Source organism: Erithacus rubecula (genome assembly GCF_903797595.1).
Source record: "Erithacus rubecula genome assembly, chromosome: 24".
NCBI classification, from domain to species: Eukaryota; Metazoa; Chordata; class Aves; order Passeriformes; family Muscicapidae; genus Erithacus; species Erithacus rubecula.
In genome coordinates this window covers 4,723,019-4,741,278 of record NC_136676.1, presented here as the reverse complement: position 1 = coordinate 4,741,278, position 18,260 = coordinate 4,723,019, and the positions used below count along the sequence as shown (strand labels likewise).

The window sequence follows — 18,260 nt, the reverse complement described above, 5'->3', positions numbered from 1 at the left end:
TCTGCAGCAGTTCTGCATCAGCCAGACCCAGGGAAGTTCTGTGTATTTTGTCCTTAAATTCCAGCTGCAAAGATTTGGGCAGCAGAGCCAGACTCAGCAGTACCTGGGGCAGGTTCTGTGCTGGGAATGCTCAGAGCTTGTTCCTGTCTGAAATCTTACACAGGGATGTGCTAAAACTTGTGGCTCCTTCAGATTTAATTTCAGTGGCAGCTATAAATAAAAATTTCCATGTGTAGCCTGGCAAAAAGGAGTTTTTGGGGCTGTCACTGGGTACAGGGAGCTTGGCCAGCAGAGTTTGGGCAGCTGGGTCCCTCAGAGTTCCTGACCACTCACCTCCAGAATCCTGTTGACCCCATCAGCATCTTCCTGCTTCTTGAGCATTCCCAAAATTCTGTGCTTTGTAGAGTGGAAGAGAAATAGAATTAGTGTTTTAAAGGAAACAGGCTGGGAGTGGAGTTTGGGTGTCTGCTGGAACAGGGCTGGTGGGTTTGGATCAGCTCAGGTCTGATGAGTATCCAGTGATTTGAGGTTGGCAGGGTCTGAATTTTCCATGCACACCTATTTAGTGGAATTTAACTTGTCAGCTGGACAAAGCCAGTGACCTGTGACTCGCCCTGTCACAACTGTGCCACCATTCCAGCTTGAACAGGGAATAGGGAAGACCAGATCTCTCCCACAGCCATTTTGATTGTCCCTAATTCCTTTTACTCATTACTCATTTACAGCATTTTGGGTGTTCTCAAGTGTCAGGGAGCTGTGAGAAGCTCTGGATATGACCTAAGGAAGAATAAGGATTATTCCACTGAGAAATAATCTGAGGTGCTTGGTCTGTCAGTGTCATGTGGAATCCAAAGGGAAGAATACTGGAATTCCAAGCTGGTATCTCTATATATATTCAGAAAAGTTGGCAAAACCACAGCAAGTTGTAGCAGAAGTGCCCAATGAAGTGGAAAATTAAATAAAGGTTTGTGTGAGCAGCACCATTTCTCAAAGGTAAAAACAGCCCCTGTGACATTCCCTTGGCACCGTGGCACAGGGGCAAAACCACTTCCCACTCGTGGCCACTTCCCTGCCTGGATATTTATTGCCCAAGCTTTTTTTTTTTAACTGTTAAATTTGTGAAAATGAAGGGGTTTTGTAAAGGAACAGAAGATTTAAGAAGACATTTCCTAGTGGTCATTTAAAGCAGAATTTCCTCTGGCTCTGGCAGCAGTCAGAGGTGATGGGGAAAGTCTCAGGACTTGGTCCCAGGGGGTTCCTCATGGCCAGGCTCTGGTTTGGGTGCTGGATGTGTTGATTTCAGATCAGCAGCCACCAACAAATGCTGCAGATCCCCGTATAGCTTGGGTGGAGGTGGAGGAGAAAGGTTCTTGCAATGAATGGGATGAAGAAATTGGGTGATGGGCTTGAGAATCTCAAAAACTGATTGTTTATTGTCCTTTCCTTATAGCATTCTCATTAATATTGTCCATGGATGGGGGAAAAGACATTTTTTTATGACCTTGAAGCATTTAATGCTTAAGCCCCATCCTTAATGAAAGAGGAATAATTCCTCTGGTGACATTTTGTCACTAATTTGCATCTTTTCTGGCAGAAGTATTTCACACAAACTTCCAGAGAGGGTGTTGCACAATCCAACCCACAAAGGCACATTTCCCTCCTCACACAGGGCTAAGGAAAAGCCTGGCTGATGTTTGTAGCACCCAGGAGTGAGATCCCCCTGGGAATTCAGGCATTTCCCTGCCTGCAGGCTCAGGTGTGCACCCAGAAGGGAGAAAAGTCTGGGCAAGAAGGTTTGGATCCATGAGGAGGGTGAAAGTTTAGGGAGAATTCTCATCTCTTCTCATTTCATGTGGGATTTAGAGACTCACAGTGCTCAGTAGGACTGACTGACACCAACAGCTCCCACCACCTTGAGGAAAATCTGGATTTTTGGGCAGGTCCTGCTGGGCAGATGCAGCAGAGCAGGGCTGGATTTGGGATTTCCTTTTGTATTTCAGCTGTGGCCATCAGGTGGCAATCTGACCACTGGGATCATTCTGTGCTGGAGGCACTTTGGGGTGGGTGCTCCTCAGGCTTTCCCAGGTCCTTGGTGATTCAGGGTGGGTCTGCCAAGCCCTGGGCACAGAGGGATGGGCTCCTGCAGGATTCCTGATGGATTAAGGCAGGATGGAGGGCAGGTATTCCTCAGAATTCACCTGAGTTCAGGTGAGATGAGCAGCACAACACCCCGAGGTGATGACCCCTGTCAGCAGTAGTTAAGCACATCCTTAATGGGAATATTTCCATCTGTGTTTTGATGATCTGGTCAGCTCCTCTGGCCTACAAAGGGGGTCAGAAAAATGACTTTATTTTTGGTCTGAGTCCACAGATATGGACACAGAATCCCATCACCCCAGAACTAGAAATGTAGGTGATTTTGTTCACTGGAGGTGTGAAATAAAGAGTCATGGAATTAGAGAGTTGGGTTGGAGTGAACTTAAAAATTACCCAATTCCAACCCCTCTGCCAAGAGCAGCTCCCACTAGACCAGGATGCTCAATGCCCCTCCAGATATTGCTCAAAGTGCTCAAATATCACCCATCTTCTTCCTCAGCAGCCATTATATCAGGAATTGTTTGGATTGGTTTGGTTTGATTAGTTTGTTTTCTTCCCTGGGGAAAGTTTCTAAAGGGAAATGACCCTGTGCAGGAACCTCAGGTGGTGGTTCCCTCTTTGGGCTGGAAAAGATGTTTGGGGTCACCCCACTGTTCTTCCTGTAGAGCCAGGGAAGTCCTGGCCTAATGAATATTTTCCTGATAATAATTTATATTTTATTATATATTATAATTAACAAGCAGTTCTAGACAGCACTGAGGTTTTAATACTCACATGTGATTTTAAACTCAGAGCTAGGAATGAGCCACAAAGTTTGGATAATGATGGAAAAACCCTTCCTACACCCACTTAATCCCTAAGGAAAAATCACCTGTTGGTCTGTGCCTGTGTGGCTCCATTCTTAGCTACAAAGTCCAAGACCTCTGTGAATATTTGTATTTTCTACTCTTCTGCTTGGATATTGCCTTTGGTTCTGAAGCAAAATATGAGTTCAGTGTCTGTCATTCTCCTCCTTGCTTAAAAAATAAAAATACCTGGGTTTCACACAAATGTTGAATTATCCAAGCCAGTGAAACTCAAGATTGTGCTGGTGATCAGGCACTGCCTGCCCAATAGATAACAGTTCTTGGGATGTTCTTTAAATGTTCCCAGAGAAGTCAAAGCAGCTCTTTGCAATCTGTGAGTGTAAAACACGCTCGGTTATTTCAGATAATTGGATGTTTCCACAGCAGAATTAGATATCAACAACAACAACAACAACAACAATAATTAAAACAGGAATAATGACAGTAATGATAATAAAAATAATAATAAACCTATTAAAAGCCAAACACAACAAACCCACCCCAAAACCAAACGCATTATTTCACCTGCCACCATTTCCTTGCTTTTCCTTTCATTGCAGCTGCTAAACAGATTATTCATGAGGTCTCTTACCACCAACTCAACCATCCCTCCCATTGTTGCCAGCCCCTCATTGGTGTCACACAGATTTTCAGCGTCTGCCCATATCTGATTATCTGTGGAAACGACCTTTCAATGAGCCTTTTTACCCAGTCATTTCACCAGGGAGCTTTGGGGGGGCACTAATTTTAGTTTCATGACAATAACAATAAGGTCAAGTTGTATTTCTGTGCTGCTTTTCACCCAGGCAGACACTGCAGAGGGGCAGATGTGGGACAGTGTGGTTGTCACTGTTGTCACCACAGAGTGGCCACGTCTGGCTCTCCATGGCAGCTCAGGAGAGATGGGGATTGTTCCTGGAAAACTAGATGTTCTCTGCTGCCGTTTTTTTTTTTTATTTTTTTTTTTTTTTAACTTAACCAGTTGTGGAATATCTGGGGGAAAAGCTAAGAGGAGCCCTGTAGGTGAGGAGTGGCTCAGTGGGGAAAATCTGGAAAATTCTGTGGAATGATTAAACTGAACTCCAGCTGTTGGATTTGCCCCAAATCCCTGGAATAAACACAACCTCTGGAGAAGATCAGCTCCCTCACAAGGAGGCTCAAGGGGGATCTTTTTTCTCCACAATTCCCTGACAGGAGGGTGCAGCAATGGGACTGGGCTCTGCTCCAGGGACAGGAGGAGAAGGAACAGCCTCAGGCTGGGCCAGAGGAGGCTCAAATTGGACATCAGGAGGAATTTCCCCATGGAAAAGGTGGTCAGGGATTGGAAGGGGCTGCCCAGGGAGGTGCTGGTGTCACCATCCCTGGAGGTGCCCAAGGAAGGGCTGGAGGTGACACTCAGTGCCCTGGGCTGGGGACAAGGTGGGGATCAGTCACAGCTTGGATTTAATGACCCTGGAGGTCTTTTCCAACCTCAGTGATTCTGGGATTCTGTGAAATCCACCTGGTATCACCTGAAGTTGTTATTTGGTGCCTGTTGATACCACCTGGTCATTTAACAACTGAAAATACACATTTATCTATCTTTTGATGATTCCTCTTCAAATATGAGGTCACATGAAGGATCAGCTACACTGTTAATTAAAATTTAATCAGAACTGCCCCGCTTTTCCCATATAAGAAATTAAATTAACAGTGTTCAGTAGTAAGGTATCTTTATACTTTACTCATACCCTCTGGAAATTTTCACAGGTCGTGCTCCAATAAATCCAGTTTTGCTCTTCAACTCAGTTGGAATTCCTGTTCCTTAAGTGCAAAAGAGGCTAATCATAGAGCAGAAAATAATTTGACTTGCTAATACCGGGTGAGAAAACATTTACTGCAACCACAAATATTTTCAGGATGATGGAGTATCTCATGTTCATGAAAGCTTGGTTCTGGTGACATGTTTGGGTAGGGAGGGCTGCACTTTCTAGCAGAGGAAACCCATGTCAACTGCAGCAGGCAGCTCCCTGTTCTCCAAAAGCTTGAGCGAATAAAATGTTGGCAGAGGAATCAAAATCCTCCTCTTTAGTCGAGTCTGCCACCAGGTTTCTTAGGCATGAACTCAGGAAAATCTTTATTAGGCATAAAAAAAAAAAAAGAAAAAGAGAAAAAGAGGGGGAGATGTGTCTTGCAGACAGAAGGTGCATTCTGAGGTTAGCGAAGAGATGAATTATAAATACCTCGAGTCGAGCCGTGCTTTTCCAGCTATTCTTCCCTGATGGCAGCGAGCTGGGAGCCAGTGAAAAGAGTGATTTTGGTGGGGTGCTGCTCCCCCAGTGACATCAGGGCTCAGGCATGAGTGGGGCCCATGGGAGCACCCACAAAGTGGCACTTGTTGGGTTTGTCACCGTGCTGGGAGCTGCCCCTGCTGCCTCGTGGCAAACCTGCTCCCAGAATACTCCAGCTACTTCTGCTGGGTGACAAATTGTGTTTTTCTTTTCCCTTTCTGTGTTTTGTTCACCCACCACCGCCCTTTTTTTGCTTTTTGGATGAGAAAGCTCCGTTTTCATTACGTGAATGGCCTTGCTTAGAAATTGATTCCACTTGGAAAATTCCCCAAACTTTATTGCCCTCTGTGTGTCCAGGGTTTTCACACGAGGACAAGGCTTCAAAATGACAGGGAGAAGGGCTGGATTAGAGATTAGCAAGGAATTGTTCCCTGTGAGGATGCCCAGAGCAGCTGTGGCTGCCCCTGGATCCCTGGAAGTGTCCAAGGCCAGGCTGGACAGGGCTGGGAACAACCTGGGATAGTGGAAGGTGTCCCTGCCACGACAGGGGTGGCACTGGATGGTTTTAAGGCCCCTTCCAACCCAAACCACTCCAGGATTTGGTGATCATAGAGCAGGGATGTTCTGTTACACCTGCAGGGGTGCATGGCTGAGCTGGGAGCTCACAGCCACAGCTGCTGGTGTGGGACACACTGAGCAGGAACTCCAAACACCAGGATTGGATTTTACCCAAATTTATTTCTGGCTCCTTTTTTTCCCCTCTTTACAAAACACACCGAGCCAGTTAAAGCAAGAAGTGTCTAGAGAGAAACTCAACCACCTCTTCTGTGTTTTCTCCCCTCTTTCCAAAACTGAAGTGCAAACATCAGAGGAGCCCTGACCCCATAGATCAGAGAAGGCTGCAATGAGCCTCCCCCCATTTCCACAACACCCCACCAGCACTGCCCTTACCTCAGCTCCTCGAGGGAAGTTTTTATCCTTTAGAAATGTGCAAAACTTTGTCCCAGGCAGAGATTAACCAATGTTCACGTGAGTATCTCAGTGTGTTTTGTTCTGCTGTTTCCCCTTTTAGGTGACAGCGAGATTGTAAATAATATGTACGAGACCGACCCCGATCTCCTTGCTGGAGAAAGCGCAGAGGAGGAAACTGAGGACAGTATAATGTCCCCCATCCCTGTGGGACCTCCGTCACCCTTCCCCACCAGTGAGGACTTCACTCCCAAGGAGGGCTCACCCTATGAAGCTCCCGTCTACATTCCTGATGACATTCCAATCCCACCAGATTTTGAACTCAGAGAATCTTCGATCCCAGGGGCAGGGCTAGGGATTTGGGCCAAAAAGAAGATTGAAGTTGGGGAAAGATTTGGACCCTATATGGCAGTGCAGAGGAGCACATTAAAGGAAACAAACTTTGGATGGGAGGTAAGCGTGTGGAATGTGGGCACCACATTCCTTTGTCTTCTCTGCCAAGTGTTTGTGGAGCTGGACTGGAGCTGGTGGCCTGGGGACAGAGGTGGTGACTTTGCTGATGCCGCGTTTCCCCGAGTAACTTTCCACCCCCATTACCTGCAGGATTTAAAAAATCAGCAGAAATCCCTTTAAAGTTCACTTCCTGGCCCACAAAAAGTGCTGGAGCACCGTTTTGGAGTCGGCTTTTGAATGATGTCGGGTCACTTCATCAAGTGCTTGTCATTTCCAAATGGTGTTCGGGAGTTGTCGTGTGGAGGGAAGGGGATTAATTGCATCATGTTTGGTGGTTGGGGCTGTTACCTTTGACTCCCAGCCCGTGTCAGCAGTGCAGGCATTATTAACTGGGCAGGGGAAAATAGCATGTACCCATTAACAGCCCCCGTGTTCTCGAGTTCTTGTGCTGCAGCAAAGATGGAGAAATGTGAAAGTCATTTTTCCCCAAGAGCTGGACAAATCCCAGCCTTCAGCAGGAAAAAGCTCTGTCCCACAGCTCCCATCTTATCTTCCTCCCTGCTTTTCTGGGCTTGTCCCAGAAATCATCTTAGCCTCTTCTGCTCCTATATTCTTGATTAGAAAGTACCTAGATCCATAATTATCCTGAAATATCAATTAACAGTGAAGAAATCTGGGATTTCTGCTCTGTGCTCACAATCCCATCCCAGTGTCCATTATCCAATGTATAATTCTCTCTATCCCAGTGCCCACCCCAACATTCCTTCCCCTGCTGCCATGGGAGCTGCTGGCCCTTGTCCTGAGCATGAGGCTGTGTCTGGGGCAGTGGGTGCAGAGAGGTTTCCTGGCAGGATTTTGCTGTAGGAGAGGTGAGACCTATCCCAAAAAAGTGGGGGCTGAATTTTCCCTCATTTTTCCCTGGGTGAAGCAGTGACTTTTCCCATTTTCTCCATCAGCCACTGCTGGGGTGAACTGGTTCACAAAATCCTGGAGGATTTACAGGGTGGGAAGCAACTGAGGGCTGGAACTGTCAAGTTTTCCCAGGCAAAGGCACCAGTGCAATGACAGAACCCTGTTTTCTTAGAAACTGAGGTCAGAAAGACCAGGCTGAAGCACTAACAGTTTAAATTGTCTGTGATTATATTTGCACTCTTGATTGTGAAGTCAAAAATCAGTGAGCAGTGAGACCTGGTGAAGCCCAGAGAAGCAGGTCCAGATGTTTTTGTTTTGTTTACTTTTTCAACGTGTCTGAAGTGCAGGAAACACCAAAAACCTGTTTTAAGAATGAAACTCAATTGTGTTTTGTTGCTCTGTAGTAGGAAGTGTCTGAAGAGCTAAAAGCAGAGTTTGGTTGAAAGACTGAGTGGAGAGTTTCCTTTTCCTTCTATCCTAGTGCAGGGAAATGAGGAGAATTCAGCTGAGTTTTGATCCCCTCTCTCCCCTTCAATGACATTTCTCAGAAATTCCTCTTGGTGTTGGCTTCTATTGTGAATATCATGGCAGAATATTGGATGGGTATTGCTGTATGAGTATCAAAAGGGGAGGGGGCTGGGGGGAAAAATCCCTTTTATTTTACTGGCAATTGATGGTCTGGTTCAGGTGTGAGGAGCTCAAGATTCCTGAAGACTGTATTGATCACTTCCAAGTGTCTCTGAAAATAAGGATAATTTTCCTCTAGGAATGTGCCATATTAATTATTTGTAGGCTGCAATGTGAAAGATGAATCCTGTTTTTCTTACCTAGTTATTGATAGGTGGCATTTGTTGTTTCAATTTGGATTTTTGTTAGTTATTTTGTTTTAAGGTTGATTTTTAGGGCCAAAGTGCAACCCTCACTGGCTGGCAGAAGTCAAACAGTGAAACCTTTTTTTCTATGACCTTGGCAAAACGTTGTCCTTGTGTTTCATAATTCTGATAAAAGTTGCTATTTGCACTCATGGTTTTCAGAAAGGTTCCTCACATCCCCACTGCTCTGATAGGAGCTGGATTTATCAATTCCCGTTGACTTTGTGATACAATTTGTTTTTGTAGTGTAATTGAGCAAACTCAACTTTTCCTCTCTGGGGCACTTCTCCCATTCCAGCAGTTGCTTTGTCCCCTGCTGTGGCAGGGACATTTCACACTCAGGGAAAGGGATTTGTCCTCCCAGTTGTCCTCAAACACTCTGCTGGTCCTTGCAGGCACCTCTTGAATTTTCCTAGTTTCCCAGAGTGTTTAAGGACTTTTCAGGGATCTGTTCCACTCAGTGACTTCAGGATTTCACTGGGGAGCAACATCCACAAATCCCTTTGTGTGCTGGGCAGGAATTTATGGAATAAACTCTGAGCCCTTCCCTTGGGGTGGAAGGTTGGAAAAGCCCTGAGATGTTCTAGGCAGCTCTACCTGATGGCAATTTGGGATATGGTAATTTGGGATGTGTCTGCAGGAATTTTTTGTCACCCAGTAACTTGTTGGCTTTTGCTTCCATGTGCTGTTTCTTTCAGTGGTGATAAATTCAACAAATCAGAGATTTCTGCAGTTTAACATTGTTTTTTTGGTCAGTATTTCTCTGGAATTTGTAGTTTTGTCATGCAGTGACTTGTGGGCTGAATGGTGGTGTAAGACTTCCACAGAACTCCTTGTTATGGCCAATTATAATTATTCCATTTGAATTGCCTCTCATTTTAGGAATTTACTTCAGGAATGGTACCTGTTCTTCACACCCATCCAGTTCTCTATTCATATTTCTCAGTTCATTTTCTGTAGTTTATAATCTTGATAATCCCACTTTTGTGCACACCTCAGTCCCCAAACTCTGAAAACCTGGGGGGCTTTTTTTTGTTTTGTTTTGTTTTGTTTTGTTTTGTTTTGTTTTGTTTTGTTTTGTTTTTTTAGGGACCATCAGCTCCTTAATTTGAACAGTGCTTCTGCCTTTGGCAGAAAAAGTTCTTGCCCTTCATCACAGGAAATTTCTTGTCAGGCTTTGACTGAACTGGGAGCTCACTGGGAGTGGAATTGGCTGCAAAGTGGCCATTCCTCAGCACCCTCTCAGTTCTGCTAGAAAATGCTGATTTTGTTGTCATTCAGAATGTGCTTCATAATTAATATCTGTTCCTTCTGATTTCTGCATTAAAAAAAAAAATTAAACAACATTTTGGGGGTTGGAAAATGTGTCATTTGATGTAAGAATGGATTTTTCTCTTCTGCCCAAGTATTACCACTGCAGAAAGAACTTTCTCTTTTCGAAGTCCAGTAAGGGCAGATTAGTGAAAATGAAAATGAAACAGAGCAGTGAATTGTACCTTGAAATCCTCAGGAAATTCAGTTTGTGTTTGGAGGCAGGGCCAACCCTGTTTCCATCTCAACTCCTCACTCCAGACTTGAAACTTTCATCTTCCCTCATTAACAGCCCAGAACATCCATGGGAATGCAGAATGCTGCGTTTGATCTGCCATACTTTGAAAAAAGACACAGAATTATCTTTATTGCAGGTGTTTTTTCCTTCCAGGCAGAGGGGAGGGCTGGCTGGTGATGGTTTGAACACGTGTCCTGCCTTATCTGCAGCCCAGCCCCATATCTGCCCTCCTGCTTTGCTTTGTGGGATATGTTTTAAAAAATATTCTTTGAATTAAGCCACACCTATCGTTCAAGGGCTTTTTGGACAGGGGATGGCAGCGAGTGATTCACACAGAAATAAATCAGAGGTGTCACTGCTGGCCCCCAGCCCCTCCCAGGGCTGGTTCAGTGGCACCTGTTGGGTGCTTTCCCTCATTCCCTCACCCTGTGCTGATGGTGCCATTTCACCATTTTTTATTATTATTATTATTATTTTTGTGTGTGTGTGTGGCTTGAAAGACACGATCCCACCTAAGAGCCCTGTGATTATTGAGTTTAACATTGGTTTTTTTGGTCAGTATTTCTCTGGAATTTGTAGTTTTGTCATGCAGTGACTCGTGGGCTAAATGCTGGTGTAAGACTTCCACAGAACTCCTTGTTATGGCCAATTAGAATTATTCCATTTGATTTGCCTCTCATCTTAGGAATTTACTTCAGGAATGGTACCTGTTCTTCACACCCATCCAGTTCTCTATTCATATTTCTCAGTTCATTTTCTGTAGTTTATAATCTTGATAATCCCACTTTTGTGCACACCTCAGTCCCCAAACTCTGAAAACCTGGGGATTTTTTTTTTGTTTTTTTTTTAGGGATCATCAGCTCCTTAATTTGAACAGTGCTTCTGCCTTTGGCAGAAAAAGTTCTTGCCCTTCATCACAGGAAATTTATTGTCAGGCTTTGACTAAACTGGGAGCTCACTGGTTGAATTTCTGCTGCTCCCACTCCCCCCCTGCTCACTGACACTGAGCACAGCACCCTGAATAAATCACAGTGTGCTTGTGCTTTATGGCCTCTGGGACCCGAGGAAAATGAAAATAAAATAATTACATCATGATTTCGATTGCTTTGGATAAATAATGGCATTTATCACGGCGCTGTTAATTTTCCTAATTGAGAGAAGAATGAGAATCTCATCCTGGGGGGAAATTTAGCACCTGGGTTGTAGGAGATGTGGAAGCAGTTATGATTTTAGCTGGTTTTGCTTCACTGATAAATGCAGTTTGCTTGAATTTATATTTTAATTTGTATTTTAAGAGAGGTTATTTGCTGAAGCACAAAGACTTCTCTCAGCTGAAGTGTCAGAGCCAGGCTGCTCCTTTACATAGGAAAAATAAATAAGTGCTTTCATTTCCTATTTGGGGGGGAAAGCAGAGCCTGTCCCATGGAAGAACAGGGAATAGAATAAAATAAATAATAATAAAAGAAAATAAATAATAAAATAACTGGAGGAAAAATCGGAGCCAGCAGCTGAGGATGCAGCAGAGTCCTGGCTCCATGTCTGGGCAAGGAAAATTGTTGGTTTTGAATAGAATTTAAAGTGTCACTGACTCACAGAGGTCCAACCTCCCTGTTCCTGCAAAATTTAAATTTTTAGCAGGAAAAATAATTTTTTTTATTTTCTCTGCTTTCTAGAAATACTCCAAAGTGCCAAGGGAAATTTACTTTACGTGACTGGCCTTAAAAGCTGGGAGGAGAATTTTACTGCATTTCCTTGAATGCAATAAATATTAAAAACAGTTAAATATCTTCAAAATCTAAATATGAAAAATATCTTCAAAATTAAAATATATTTTAAAATTATCTTCAAAACATAAAAATAGGAAGGAACCTCTAAGCACAGCTTGAACTGAGATGGTTTTGTCATATTTCCCAGCTCAGTTCATACAGGAATTCCTTCATTTCCCTTTAAAACTGATCCAGCTGATGCTGAGCTCTCTGTCCTGTCCTGCCAGAGATGCTGAGAGGAGTGGAATCCTTTAAATGAGTAAAGAAATCCCCAAAGTGTGTCTTGCTGGGCCCTGTGAGGATGTGATGACATTTCCTGCTCCTTTTCCTTCCCTGATTCATTCATTTTCCCTCCCCTGCCCTTCCCTTTGCCTGGGCAATGATGTTCCTGCAGCAGCTTCTCTCCCCCAGGGACAAGGAGCTCCTGAATTGTTGTTTTCCATCCCTCACTTCTTCTCCTGCAGAAAATCTCTGAGGAATTCTGAGTGTGCCACCTGCACAACAAACATCTGCCATGCAAAGCTCCTTCCCCATTTCCCACACCTGCCAGGCTGGAATCACTCTGAAAATGAAATATTCTGCAGGTTCATGAAGGAAACAGAATATCAGAGCACCCTGGCACTGCCTTTCATAGTTGTTAAGAGCATCCTCTAATATAATTTTATGCACATGGATATATAAAATTACAGAGAAACTTTTGCTTTGGACCAAAACTCAGCATTTAAGTGAAAAAAAAAAAATCTCAAGGTAGAAGAATAAGTCCCTGGCCTCTAAATATTATGGAGATTTAATTTTTATTTTATTAATTTTAATTTTTCAAAATATTTAAATTTTTTAATGAAATTTTTGGGCCAACGAGGTTGCTCAGCTTTGTACATGCTCAAAAAATCCTTCCCAGGGAGCAGCTCTGGGACAATATTTTTATTTTCCCTGCAGGATCTGGGCTTTGTTCTGGTGTCAGGGGACCACCACAAGGAAGGGGAAGGCTCAGATCCAGGTGCTGGCAATTGTGGGGCTGTTTCCTATGGCTGGAATTAAAACCATGTCAGGAGGAGCAAGGATGGAGAGGAAGAAGCTGATGGAATCAGGAGAAACCCCATTGTCAACAGCTCCACCTTTTGGGGGGGTTTAATTTAATAAATTCGACCCTGGATAAAAGTGAAAAATGCCCCTTATGGCATCCAAGGGAAATGACTGAAATTTGTCCAGTTTTTTTGACATTTCCCCAAATGCTTCAGTGCCAGGGTTAAGAGAGTAAAGCCTTTTTTAGGCCCAAGAATGCCAAGATAAGTTGCTCTATCTTAGGCATTGACTAAAACATGGGTATATAAGGAATTAAAGGAAAAAAAGAAGAGACAGGGGAAGGGAATGACTAAGAATACCTCCTGATATTTCTCCTTTATTTCCATAAGGGGTAATAACTCATGAGCAATCCGGCAGAGGGCACTTTCTTTAAATAGAACATTCTGATTCACAAGCAGAAAAAGGAAATAAATATTTTCCTTTCGTCTTCGAGAGCCATCCCTGAATACCAGCTCCTGAAGCAATATTTTATCAGCCACACGTTCAAAAAGGAGAAAGAATAAAAATCCCATGAACAGCTCAGTGGTGACCACAGCGGTTTGAAAAATAGCTTTTTTTTCCCCCATTGTCAAAAGCCCTGTAGAAGTCAGGGCACTGCTTCTTCCTCTGGAATTTTAACCTGCAGAGAAACCCAACCTGGGTTTTGTCCTCTACCAGCAAATCCTGGCTGCTGGAGCCTGGAACACAGGGGGGTTTTTGTAAAGGAAATTATCAATAAGAGAAATCATAAATATACATGGGCTGTCTGAGAGGCAGCTTGGGAAGGTGGGAGCGAGGCAAAATCACTCATTTTGGGGTTTTCAGGCTGCTGTATGAAGCACTCAGATGGTTTTTTGGGAATTCATGCTCCTCACTGCTCAGAGATGTGCATGTGGGATTTGGGCAATGAGGGATCCAGGGATGTGCTCAGCAAACCCCAGCTGAGCTCCTGGTCCACCCTCAAGTCTGAAAGTTCTAAATTCAATCTCTTTACCTCAATCTGTGCCATGCAAGAAGTTCCAACAGCGAATTTTTCCCAAGTAAAACGTTGTGTTGATTAATTTTAAAGAGTAAAATCACATTCTCTGCATAATTTGGCACCGTCCTTCTCTTCCCATGGCAAACACAGAGCAGCACCACAGATCTGGAGAGCTGGGAAATACAGCAGGACTAACTTTGTTTGGGATTTTGGGATTCACACATTTTGGCACTTCAGTTGCTTCTTGTCTGGCTCTGGAAATGCCAGGGAGTTTTTTTTGTATTTAGGGATGGAAATGAAGGGTTGGGTCTATTGCTTTTTCTGAAGGAGTGGGCTTGGTTCTTCACTTGCTAACACATCTCTTAATTATTCACCCTTTCCTCTTTCTGTGTGCTCATTATTCCTTTTTTTCTGTGTGTCCATTATTCCTTTTTCCATCCCAGCAGAGTTCTGGGAGCTGAGCAAACTGGGACCCGCCTGGTTCTGAGAGAGCTCAGCTCTGCAGAACAAGGGCTGCTTGTCCAGGAAAGGTGTGAAGCTGAGTGTGAGTCATTTTTACCAACATGAATGGAAGAACCAGGGCTGCAGGAGGAGGGTCTGGGGTCAGCCAAGGAGGGGAATTGGGGTGGGAAGAGTATTTCCAGAGCACGGGGATGTCTTTGGAAGAGTCATTCCCAGCCATGGGCTCCCTTTCTGCAGTTGTCACCAGCTGCTTTATGGGGCATCCCTGTAAAATCTCCACCTTGACTGGCTTGTGCAGCTCTCCTGATTTCCTGGTCCCCTCTGTCCTCAAAGCAAACAGACAAGAAAACCATGGAATCCTAGGAAGGGTTAGAAGGGACATTAAAACCCAGCTCATTCCACCCCTGCCATGGCAGGGACACCTTCCACTGTCCCAGGTTGTCCCCAGTGTCCAACCTGCCCTTAGACACTTTTAGGGATCCAGGGGCAGCCACAGCTGCTCTGGGCACCTTCCCCACCCTCACAGGGAGGATTTTTTCCCTAATCTCTAATTTAACCCTTCTCTTTCTCAGTTTGAAGCCATTCCCCCTCATCCTGGCACTCCAGGCCCTTGTAAATGGTTTTTCTCCATCTTTTTTTGTCACTCTCTCCAGGGTGCTGGAAAGCACAGTTAGGCCACCTTCTGTTCTCCAGGCTGGACAATCCCAGCTCTGTCTCAGCATCCCTCTGCTCATCCTGGAGCCTCCTGTGGACTCTCTCCAGTGGCTCCATGCCCATCCTGTGCTGGATCCCAGGCTGGAGGCAGGGTGTCAGCCTGAGTGGAGCTGGAATGGAGTTCCAGAGAGGTGACAGTGGGCAGTGCCCCTTGGTGTGTCTGCACTGCTGGGGATGTGCAGGTTCCATGAAGGACAGGCATCTCTCAGGGGACTCCTCAGAACTGCAGACTGGAGGGTGGCTCCTCACAACTCGCTATCATTTACTCTGTTTGCCCAGAAAGGCACCAAAAAATATTAAAGAAAGCAGTTTTCCACTGAGGAGTTCTCTCACCCCTGTCCTGCTCCTGCACTCTCCTTGGTGGGGTTATTTTGGCTGCTCCTGGCCAGGTGCTGATGAAGAAATAAATCCTTGTGTGTGCTGGGAGCAATCCCCAGACCCTGAGCAGGGCAGCCTGACCCTGCAGAGCCACCTCTGTGTTTGGGGTGTTTTCCAGCCTGCCTGGGCCAGCTCCAGCCCCTCTGTGCCCCTGCAGCACTGACACCTTTCCCTCAGCACCAAAAGGGCTTTTTCCTCCCTTTGGCTCTGCCCAGCTCCTTCCCTTTCGGCCCTGCTTTAATCGCACATCTCATTGTGCCATCCCCCTCAATCCTGCTCACAAACACCTACATCTCCCTTGTCCCCCACCTCCCTTTTCCCATTTAGATCTCCCTGAAGCCCATTCTCCCTTATCAGCACAGTAATTTTGTGAGCAGAGCTTGGATTTCTGCCGTTTAGGCCCCGGCCATTGTCTGTCGCAGCTGCAGTCAAGATAAACCCTCACCCAGAACAAAGTTGGAATGACCTTTTACAAGCAGAATCTGCCTTGTTTCCCTCCAGACTAATTTATCAGCCTTCATTTCAGCCTAGTCTCTCAGCAGAGGCCTGAAAGAACATTACAGAGAGCATGAATGAACAGGGGGATTAAGATGCTTGGCTAGTCCCTCTTTTTCATCAGACACCTTCTGGATTTGCTGGGATGTAAGCTGTAAATGACCGTAAGTGCTGAACTGCCTTCAACTTGGAGCAAGGGAAGGGGAGGAGGGGGAACCTCCACAGCCAAATGTTTGGAAAAGAAGAGTGATGTGAGGAGCTGGATAAACCCCCTGCCTTAGAGCAGAGAGTAGAGCAGTGTCCCCTCTCCTTTCCTCATCACAGGCTCAGCTTCTTCAGAACTCTTAACAAGGCAAATTTACACCCAATTTATTGATTCAAAGCAAGTTTTTAAAACTGAGTTACATCCAAAGTGTTTTGGTGCAGCAGAGCAGGGAACTTTTCTTGTGAGTGTGATTTTAATGCTGCAAGAGGGGAATTTTTTTTTTTTAATTGAACTTGACAGGTGTCAAAGATCCCAACAGGAAACCCATGATTCTCCTGTAGATGACAACAGCCACAGTGCAAAGGAATTGCTGTGAGGAGGGGAATAAATATTTATCTCCTGAAGGAGGGGAGAGTTGTCAGCTGTAGTTGGGGTGAATTTCCTAGCAGCTTTAGTGGGACTGGATAATCCCACCCCTAAACACCATAAAACACCAGAGTCTGTTTTCCTGCTTGCATCTTTTAGCTTCCTTCATCTTTTATGTAATGAAGGAAAAGGTTATTTGACAACTTGGAAACTTTAGTGCTAAATCACATCCTGCTCAGCTCAGTGGGGGAAATCCTTATCCATCAAACTCAGGTCATTGTGTTTCACTCCTTGGAGGGACTAAAAATTTTTTTTCAGGGGGAGAATTCGGTGCAGCCCCAGGGATTTTGGTTATTTCTGGGGCTGGGGTGGTGCCTTGTGACCTCTGGCAGGGTGGGAACCACCCAGGTGGGAATCCTGGTGGAGACTCCTGGTGAAATCCTGGTGGAGATTTCTGGTGGAGATTTCTGGTGGAAATTTCTGGTGAAGATTTCTGGTAAAATCCTGGTGGAGATTCCTGGTGGAATCCTGGTGAAGATTTCTGGTGGAGATTTCTGGTAAAATCCTGGTGGAGATTTCTGGTGAAATCCTGGTGGAGATTTTTGGTAAAATCCTGGTGGAGATTCCTGGTGCAATCCTGGTGGAATAGCTGAGCCCAGTGAACCCAGGGATCAGAAACACCCCCATCTAAAACAAGCAGAGCTCCTCTAGCATTTTATTTGGATTTTTGGTGTATCAGAACACTTTGGAGTGTTTCAGCAAGGAAGGTGGAGCTGCAGGTGGGGTGTGGCAGCAGGAGGTGAAAATGTGCTGTGGGAGCAGCTTGTGGAATGGGTGCTGCTCTGCCAGGTGATGCTGAACATCAACCACAACTGTTCAAAAATGGCTGCAGATAAAAGATCAACGTTTTGGGATGATTTCAAGGTATTAAGGTATTTTAAGGAGTTATACCTGTATAGTATAAAATCGTGTACCTATATAATAGAACAGTACACCTGATTTTTAGATATTTTAAGGAGTTCACCCCATTCATTGAACAGCATCTGGGCCTATGGGACCACACACACCAATAAATCCTACTGCAATAATTGGTGTTTCCCTTTCTGAGCAACAACCCCCCCAGTGCAGTGCCTGGTGAACATAACAGAAATATCCAGACCTCTCTAAACCTTTGCAAGGCTTGTGATTTAATTTAGGCATTTGGGTGAAAGCTCAGGCTGTGATTCCTTTCCCTCTCCTGTGTCCTGCCCCATATTTGTGCCTTTGCATCCTTTAGTCAGTAATATGGAAGGTGTAGGATTTTCAGGGTTGATACAATCTTTTTTTTGGATGTTGTGTTTAATCCCTTTTTTAGTTTAACAGTTCAAAAGTGCTGCACTGTTGGTAACTTGCACCAAGTTTATTCCTGCTGAAACCAAAAATGGGGGCAGCTCATCTCTTAAACATTGTCCCAAACCCTGATTTATGGACACACCCTCAGAAATGAAGGATTTTTTGCTATTCCTAAGTGGTTTCATCATCTCCAGAATGAATTTCAGCAGCATGGCAGGGAGATGGAGGTGGTGCCTTTCTGGAGAGTTGTGGAAGCAAAATGCAGATGCTTCAGCCAGGAGAGATTGTTTTTGGCTCTTGTCCAGTTTTGTGGGAAATGGACAGAAAGAAGTTTAATTTCTCCTAGTCCCCTGCAGCTGTGCTTGGGGTTTAATAAGCATAGAAGGTGATTTAAGGGGAAAAAAAAAAAAGGCAGGAAATTCAGCTCCTTGTTGAGCTGTCTGTGTTCTTTGGAGCAGAAATTGGGGTTTGCTGCTGAGTGGAAGAACTTCTCAGATGGAAGTTCAGAATCAGGGATGGTGCCCAAAATGCTCA

General features: G+C 44.8%; 1 protein-coding gene across 4 annotated transcripts in view; it reads left to right on the top strand.

The window, feature by feature from the left end:
• Positions 1–18,260, top strand: part of PRDM16 (PR/SET domain 16) — a 286,505-nt gene that overhangs the window by 96,412 nt on the left and 171,833 nt on the right. For 3 of the 4 annotated variants that reach the window (XM_079325960.1, XM_079325959.1, XM_079325961.1), the window contains exon 2: positions 6,285–6,634. The exons of the other annotated variant lie outside the window; for it this stretch is intronic. In XM_079325960.1, the coding sequence (XP_079182086.1) occupies positions 6,285–6,634 (350 nt within the window). The remainder of the gene's footprint in view (positions 1–6,284; positions 6,635–18,260) is intronic. 4 annotated transcript variants of the gene reach the window in all.